Below are 9,091 nucleotides of genomic sequence, written 5' to 3'. Positions count from 1 at the left end.
CGCTGGCGGGAGCCGCGGTCGCCCGGGCCGAGATTGGGGGGGCAAGGCGGGCGACAGAAGGCCGATGCCTCCGTCGCCCGGCCCTCTACAGAATCCACCCCCCAAACCTCCAGGTATTTCCCTCCTTAGAGCTGGCAACCCTACATTCCCCTCAGTGCCTGTTGGTAGGCAACTAAGCTTGGTCCTGTCACCTACTTTGGCCTTTGGGAGAAAACACATTGGGGCCAGTCCTGATAGGGTTGCCAACTCCAGATGGGAAATTCCTGGAGACTTGAGGGATGGAGCCTGAAGAGGGTGAGGTTTGAGGAGGGGTGGGACCTCAGACAGGTACACTGCCATAGACTCCACCCTCCAAACCAGTCAGTCTCACATAGGGAACCATTGTTGCCAATCTCCAGGTGAGGGCTGGAGAGCACTCAGTATTACAACTGTTCTGCAGAAGGGAGGGCAGAAGTCAGCTGAAGTCAAAGGGGCAGATAATGGTAGGTTGGTGGCTAGCTGGGAAGGAGATGGGGTTGCCAACTACATGCTGACAAATTCCTGGGGATTTGAGGGGTGGAGCCTAGAGAGGGTGGGGTTTGCAGAGGGGTGGGACCTCAGACAGGTAGAATGCCATAGACTCCACCCTCCAAACCAGCCATTTCGTCCTGGGTAACAATTGTTGCCAATCTCCGGTGAGGGCTACAGATCACTCAAAATTACAACTGCTGTTCAGGGAGCAGAGATCAGTTCCTCTGGAGAAAACAGTGGACTCTGTCATTATACCCTGCTGAGGTCACCACAGCAAATTGACACTTTTTGCCCAAAGCCAGAGCACTCCCCCAAAGCCTCTTTCTAGATCTCGTTGTATTTATTTCCACAATGGGCTTTACGGCTAGTTGGGGATAATGACACACAAGTTATTAAAATGTATTTGGACCGGGCCCTGTTGCAGTAAAATTATCTGTGGATATTCAACATGCAGCTGCATGGAATCAATCAGAATAGTTTTTAGACAGTTTTTAGTTCCAACTTGAGAGGTAGAAAGCATTTGTCAGCCTATTTAAAAAGGAGGCTTCTAGCCGGGTAGAAAAGAGGACTGATGTGTGCTACCACTATAAACAACCATGGAACTAGAAGCAAATTAAAAGTTATAAATAATTTTTTTAAAAAAATTAAAAATGATAACAATATTCCATTCAGCTCCATGTTTATTTTCATTCCAAATAACCCTGTTTCTTCCAGGATAATTTGAAGAAAGTAAAAAAGAAGATAAGCTGTAATCATTGAAAATGGAACTAGAAGATAATTTAATAGAGCCCAGTTCATTTAAAGACTAAACACATTTTTTGTTAAAAGTGGAAGTAGTATACAGGAGTTCAGCCTTTAGCAATCTTGTTAGTGTTTTATACCTTTAAGAAAGGGGTATTCAACATGCAGCTGCATGGAATCAATCAGAATAGTTTTTAGAGAGTTTGAGTTCCAACTTGAAAGGTGGAGAGCATTTGTCAGCCTATTTAAAACGAAGGCTTCTAGCGGGTAGAAAAGAGGACTGATGTGTGCTACTAAAATAACTAGAGAGCAATTGAGCCAGCAACTTGAGATAGAGAGCAATAGCCAACCAATTTTAAAAAAGAAGGCTTCTAGCTGGATATAAAAGAGGACTGGTTGCTACTATTAGAAATAAATTAACTGGCTTGCTCCTAATTCAAATACTTTAAAAGGAACTAGAAGTAAATTAAAAGTTAAAAATTATTAATCATTTCAAAAAATTATAACAATACAATATTTCATTCAGCTTCATGTTTCTTTCCATTCTAAATACCCCTGTTTGTTCTAGGATAATTTGAAGAAAGTAAAAAAGAAGTTAAGCTGTAATAATTTGAAAATGGAACCAGAAGATAATTTGAAGAAAATAAAAAAGAATTTAAGGTGTAAAAATTTGAAGAAAGTAAAAAAGAAGCTGAGCTGTATCAAGAGGCTGACACCTTTCAATAAAATAGGATTGCTCCTGAGGAAGATTGGTGACATGAGTTTATAACCCCGGGTGCTCATTGAGAATGATGGACTTTTCCTTGAGAATGTTAGAATTTCCTTAGTAATATTGTAAAAGTTTCTATTGTAATATAATTTGATGTTCATAAGATTTATTAAATGTCATTAACCGCCCACCCAGCGGTTCAAAAGCCCGTTAAAGGGCGAGTAGATGAATGGGAACCTACCCTTAGTAGGGTAGGGGCACCCCCCTCGTCCGAGGAGTGTGGTGTGCGGCGGCAGCAGCAGCGAAGGAACAACAACAATGGCAGCGACGGCGGCAGTGGATCCTGGCAGCAGAGACGAGGCGGCGCTACGGAACATCGAGAGCCAGTGGAGCGATCCCTGGTGGCCTGCGGAGTTCCAACAGAAAGCGGCCGGCGCGAGCAGCAGAAGGTGCGGATGACGTCATCTCCCGGCGTGGCGGAGCCTATCGGACGGAGCCAAGGCCAGGAGAGACGAACTCACACACCGAGACTGCTGCCTTGCTGGAGAAGAACTGCGCCGGAGAGAGGAGCGTCCTGCTGACCGAAGGAGCCAAGGAAGCCGAAGCCGGAGACCAGAAGGAAGAGCTGCCACCACAGGGGTGCTAGGTAGGCTGACCCAACCCCTGAGAATGTGCCCATAGTTAGGGATCCATAAAAGTGATTAGCACTACAATGTTGTAAACCGCCCAGAGACCCCCATTGGGGGGGGGGGTTAGGGCGGTATATAAATTGAAGGTTAAATAAATAAAAAATAAATAAATTGTCATTTTTATCACAGTGTTTGTTTGTTTGATATACCACCTGGAAGATGGCAACCCTAGCACAGCCCCACTGTCTATGAAGCTGTACTTCAAAGTTCATTCTGATTCACAGAATGTTGATTCAGGGTTATTTATTTTAAAAACATGCAGCTCACCCTTTGACAAAGAAATATGTAAGATTCTAGAACAGAATACAATGGGAGTTCATTTAATGTCTGATAAGTGCCTTGTTGAACAGATCTCATGAAACTAAATTACTCAGAGGAAGGCTTGTTAGTAGTATCCATTCTGCTTAAGGTATGTTGGCTATCATAATTTCTCTCTGTTGCATAATGATTTTTTTTAAAAAAAAACTGTCTAATTAAATAGATACGTGTAGCAATTGTAAATATACTGGATTCATATAACAGATTTCAGTAATATAGCTGTTCATAAGAAAAGTCATGAACACAGGTGTTGTCCAGCGAAGCAAAACGTAATGGTTATTTCCAGGGAGAATTAGCAAGAATGAACATGTGATTTTTACTTCCTTTAAAATTTGGATGCTACTACTCTAATCTCTGAAATAATTCCATGCCCAGTTGAGATGGGTTTACCCAGGAGAATCAAGGGGGAGGGGACAGAGTTCAATCCCTCCATCCTCAGAGTGTGTATGAGCATTGGTTAGTCCCCCGTAGTGGCGGGAGAGAGTCAAGTGGGAAATGCTCTCACAGAAAGCAGCTTTTAATTGCAAATTTATTTATTTTCATTTACAGTCTGCCTTTTTTACTGGGACTCAAGGTGGATTACAAGTATGACAGGACTATTCAGTCATTCAGTAAGATGATTACAAAATATTGTAACATTTGAATGATAACAATATTTGAATCTAACGGCAAAGATTCCTCGTTTTTTAAAAAAACTACTCAATCAGCAAACAGATAACATGTACTAAAGACATCTTACTTAGACTGCCTTTGTAATTCCACTTTCTGTACTGTTTGTAGTATAATTTGTCTTAGACAGTTTGTTGTTTGGATTGTGTTCTAATACTGTAACCCTAGTCCTCTTGCATTGTTCACCAAATGTCCTATGATGTCTGAATCCTGTATCCTGTAATTCACCTTGAGTCTCGGTGAGGAAGGCAGACTATAAATAAAGTAAATAAATAAATCTTGGGCAGTGTTGTACTTTAATAAGTATTTTAAAGGCACTTTACAAATAACATTCTTAATTAATCTTCCAAAGAAATTGCAAACAATACTGGAATGGTCTGTAAAAATAAGATCACAAATCTGTACAAATACGTTTCATGCATAATCAAATGTCATTTCTATTTAGCAGGTATGCTTTCTATTGTTTATGGGGATATAATGTATGTAGTAAGGGTCTGTGTGAAGGAACATGTTTATAGCTTATGACTCCTGGGTGTTTCATAACTTTGAAGTCTGAACCAATATCAACATACATATCTTTACTTCATTTATACCCTTTCTTTCTCCTCAATGGGGACCCAAAAGCCACTGACATCATTCTCTTTGGCTTTATTTAATAGATGCAAGCCAGTTCAGCGATGCCTTTGGCTCCCCTCCCCTGCTTGGAACCTGCACAAACCCAAATGGGTTCATTAAATGGAACAGTTTGTGGAGGTTCATGAACCATGGTTCATGAAACCCCACGAACCACCACAAAACTCCATTTTCCTGGTTCTTTCCATCCTTAGTGGTGACTGGTCCAACGCCACCCAGCAAGGGTGATCTACCAGAAGCCTGGCTTCCTTCTACCCTCCTAGAAATCACAACTTCTAAGCTATAAGCCCTCGCACCAAATCTCAGATATCTGGAGGCAAGATATGATTACTGAAGGGTCAAGGAAAGGCATTCTGAACATGCTCAAAGGTACTCTCATTTTTCTTCACATGTTCACATGATTGTTAAGCCCTGGCATAAATTCTGCCCTATCTATAGAAATAAGTAAATAAATAAAATTCATTTTCTGGATCTTGTTGACACTTTCCTTACCTGGCTGCTTGAGAGCCAAATGGGGCTCCTGTAAAGCCCTTTGGTTCCATGCTCCATCCTCTGGGGTCTGGAATATAGGAAGAACCACTTTCTTGACTGGTGACGACAGCTAAGACTACCTTTGGAATTTCACTGCCATGGCAACATCAGACGCTTGAGGTTCTGTTGCCATGGGAGGGGCAAGTGTCCAGGGCAGTCTGCTGTGTTCACAAGGAAGTCTCAATGTTCAAGCAGCTGGTCCAGCTCAGCATCAGAACACACATGGAAGAAATGTGACCTTGATGGGATTTGGGCTTTTCTAAATAGCAAGTTCCTCTCCAGCTTGCTTGTACTGAGGCACTAAATTATGAGTAGATAAAAGGTACTACATTAGTGACTACAACAAAAGCTCTTTTTAACTGGAGCCTGTGTTGATATTGCTAGAGCCTAATCTGCCACTTGGATTAGTATGGTAATCAGAACAGGGATTGGACCAGCCCACCCCATGTGATTTGTAGGTGTGAGGTGCTCTGGCACCTGAGAAAGGCCATTCACATCTGTTTGGATGCTGATACCCAAGATTGAAAAACATGCACCTTGTAATAATAGTGAGCAGGGCCACAAGTGTTTAATTTACTCTGACAGTTAGCAACTAATCCCTCAATTCAAATATTACATCTGCTGTCATTGTACTGTATAATGTAACCCAGTGGTGAGCAAGATTTATAGCTCCATAGATTACAATTGTATGCTTCTGCCCCAACTCACAAAACCACCCTGTCTGCACTTTCTTGTGAGTGGTGGTAAGCAGTGCCTGTGTTTAATGTCTGCATGAACGCAAAGACAGGCAGGAAGGTGGTGCTGCCCTTGCTGTCTATGTGTGAGCACTAGCAACAGGTCCTTTCAAAAGATAGTAAAAATAATGACAGCTGTACAGGGGTTTGCAACCAGCAGGGTCCCAATTCTTGGTTTGTAGTCCACTGCACTGTAAGATGTTGCATTTCTTGCTGGGATAAACCTGCATGCATTCCATATTCTCACACTACTGGCACAGTGCATCTTGGTCCTTTTGATCTTTTACATTTTTATCCCACTTTCCCTCTAAGGGGTTCAGGGTGGCAAACATGATGCTTCATCTTCATCCTCACAACAACCATGTGAGGTAGATTAGGTTAAACAAAAGTGATATCCCCAAGGTCCCCCACTGAACTTCATGGCTGACTCAAGTTTTGAACTTGCATCTTCTTGGCCCTAGTCCAACACTCTAACCCAGGGTTGTCAAACATAAAGCCCAGGGTCCAGAATCAGCCTATTGAGGGCTCTCATCTGGCTCACAAGCAACTGGTGTGAGGGAGACAAGGCAGGAGGCTGCTTGGGGGGGAGTGGGCAAGTGGGTGCATGCAATGAAATGTGTGTGGTTGAAGCTGTTAAGAAATAGAAAGGAAATTGCTAGGGGGCAGGATTTTGTGGCTGAGGTGAAATAGTGTGGGGGTAATGGCAGTGAATCCAGAGAAAGAGGAGATGTGGTGTTTTTTCCCTCCCGCCTCCTCTGACACAGCTCAGCAACAATTGGCAAAGTCAATGAAGGGGCGGAGCCAGACAGCCGGCATTGCCACCACCACATCAAACAGTGACCATGAAGGGGGTTTTCAAGAGCAGGTTCATGGAGCAGCGGTTCGCCGATGAAGGGATGGGGCCAGCAGGGGAGAAAGGAGGTGGAGGGCTGGCCCATGGATTGGGAGGCAACTGGGCTATCTTGTGCATGCTGCTCTGAGGGGAAAGACCTCCCAGCCCCAGAAGCGAGTGGAGGAACTTTGGAGGTTTCGGAAACAGCCTCTCCATCAGGCCTTCTTCTCCGCCCTGCCACTTGTGTGGGAAATGCAAGAGAGATGAGAAGTGGCAGTGGAGGATCTGGGAGAGCCAGGGTCAAACCCCCCTCCCATCCTGAGCCAGGGACCGGCCGGGACCGGTCTCACCACCTATCATGGGTGGTGGTGGTAGGGATGGGACAAATTAGTTCAACACCTCAGCTCTAACCACTGCACCACACTCTCTTAAGCACCTACTAGATATGATGGGTACAGAAGGTTGCTGATGGACCATTCTTTGTTAATCTTATCCCTTGCTAATGGCTAGAAATAATCAACAGATATTTTTCTCAGTTGATAGTTTGGGTTGTTAATCAAAGAACCTTAATGTTCCTTGTAAATGGCTCAGTTTTCCCTGAAGGTGTAGAAACCAACCTTCAGAAGCTTCTATTAGAGCTTTGGGAAAGTGACAGTCCCTGGAACTTATGAAGAGGCTGAGAATCAGTTTGGAGTCAGTTCTAGGGATGGGCACAAACCAGCTAATGAACTAAAGTTCATCATGAATTTTGGGCAGTTTGTGGTTTGTGAAGCAATATTTGCAAACTGAAAGAACTGCCATGAACTTTCACAAATTTTGATGCAGTTTGTGGCAGTTTGTGAAGAGATCTTCACAAAAAAGAGCTCTTTGGCTTAAATGGCTCAGAGCCATTTAACCCACTGCTTTCTGCTCCCCACGAAAAGCTGTGGGGAGCAGAAAGCAGGGGGCCATTTAAACCAAACAACTGAGCAGTGGAGAGACATTTAAACCTCTGCTTTCTGTTCCCTGCAAAAAGCTGCAGGGAGCAGAAAGTAGGGGTTTAAACTTTAAATTGCTCACAAAACAATATGGACCTGTTAGATTCACAAAATGGTGTATTGGTTTGTGGTTCGGCTTGTGATTTGTGCCCATCTCTAGCAGGTTCTGCAGTTCTGAAAAGGGTAAAGAGAACTGAGAACTTACAGGGAGGAACCTCAACTGGTGTTCAGCCTCTGCAAGTTAGCAGCTGTGCTCCCTGCTGGATGAGGCTGTCTGCTTATATATTTGCAAATAAAATGAATATTAAAAAGACAGCAATATTGCTAGTGCTCATCTAGGGCTAGATTAAGATATGCTGATGCCCTAAATTGTGTCACATTGAAGGGGCCCAAAAAATCATAATTTATTCCGTTTTAGTACTTTTTGGGTGCAATCAGACGGCGTGCTGAGAGCGGTTTAAATTGCTCCGGTCCCAATGCGTTATGTTTAACCTGGAGAATCACGATCACACTCACCTCCTTGTTCCGGATTACTGCGCAGCCACATCGCTCCCCGCCGTCCACACACGGGAGCGTGTGTTGGTATTTTTTTCCCTTCTTTATTTCAGTTTGGGCATGCGCACAGGCGGCCATTAAAATTTTCGCACGTGCGCAGAACAGCGATTTCCACTTTAACCCAACTGCTGTAACACTTCCCTTTAAACTTTTACCCCGAAACTGGCCTCCGTGAGATCCCGAACTCGTCTAACCAACAAAACTAGGCACCGTTTAAACATTGTTTTTAATAACATGGGAGCGGAGCTCTGCCTTTGCGCATACTGCCAACGCTAAAATAAAATGGCAGGCGAAGAGCGGAAGCCTCGGGCTTCCGAGCAGAAGTGGCTCAACGTCGCAGGAGCAATCAGACATCAGAAAAGTGTGGCTAGAACCGGAGAATCAGGAAAACACCACTTGGGGACCTGGTAACAAAATACTCCGTTTTAAAGGAGGGTTGAGCCAGAAAGCGACGGCTGGGGACGGTGCGCAGATGTTGGGTGTGTGAACATGGATATGAAATCCGTTACTGAAGCATGCCGAAAGTGGACTAAAGAGCCCGTCTGAATGCACCCTTTATTTATTTAGAGATCCCTCTGAATCTGAAGCACTAAACTGTAGCTTACTTCGCTTGTGCATAAATCCTGCTTATTCCTAGTGGTCACACAAACATTCACTTATTTATATTTTATAGCTTGCTTTCCTCCAAAAAAGGTTGAAGTGGCTTACAAACATAATGGAAGACATACCAATATTTTTAAAACATACAACAATCAACAAAATACAAAACAGAAAGTAGCAAAGCAGCATAAACCCTAGAACTTCTTTTCTCTCCGTGGAAAGAGCATGCAACAGCATCTTGTTGTAACACACAGTATTTTAGTCCATTCCAAATGTTCTTAAGCATTGGTTGTAATGGAGTGGGAATTACAGAAAGTGTGATCTACGATCTCTCTGGTTAGCCTGTTTTGAAAAGCATGTTAGGAGGCGTAGCTTTAATAAACTCTGAAATACAATTCAAAGACAGAGTTCTTATGGTACTTTGCAGGCTAATGAATGTTTTATGACATCACAAGGCTGATCTTTGTACTATTCGTACACTGTGACATCCCGCAAGGTCTTGCTGCCTTGCCCCTTACTGACAAACAAGGAAGATCGATCAACCCAGGGCTTTGTCTGGCCTTAGCATTCTGTCATTTACTGCACAAATGACA

At 43.5% G+C, this 9,091-nt stretch overlaps 1 protein-coding gene across 1 annotated transcript in view; it reads right to left on the bottom strand.

The window, feature by feature from the left end:
* LEXM (lymphocyte expansion molecule) overlaps positions 1-4,811 on the bottom strand; it is a 30,775-nt gene extending 25,964 nt beyond the window's left edge. Inside the window, exon 1 of the mRNA XM_015426230.1 lies at positions 4,762-4,811. Within this exon, the coding sequence (XP_015281716.1) occupies positions 4,762-4,811 (50 nt within the window). The remainder of the gene's footprint in view (positions 1-4,761) is intronic.
* Between the last annotated feature and the right edge of the window lie 4,280 nt (positions 4,812-9,091).

The sequence above is a fragment of the Gekko japonicus genome, unplaced genomic scaffold (genome assembly GCF_001447785.1).
Source record: "Gekko japonicus isolate JY-2015 unplaced genomic scaffold, Gekko_japonicus_V1.1 scaffold399, whole genome shotgun sequence".
Lineage (NCBI taxonomy): Eukaryota > Metazoa > Chordata > Lepidosauria > Squamata > Gekkonidae > Gekko > Gekko japonicus.
This window is presented reverse-complemented; position numbering and strand designations above follow the sequence as displayed.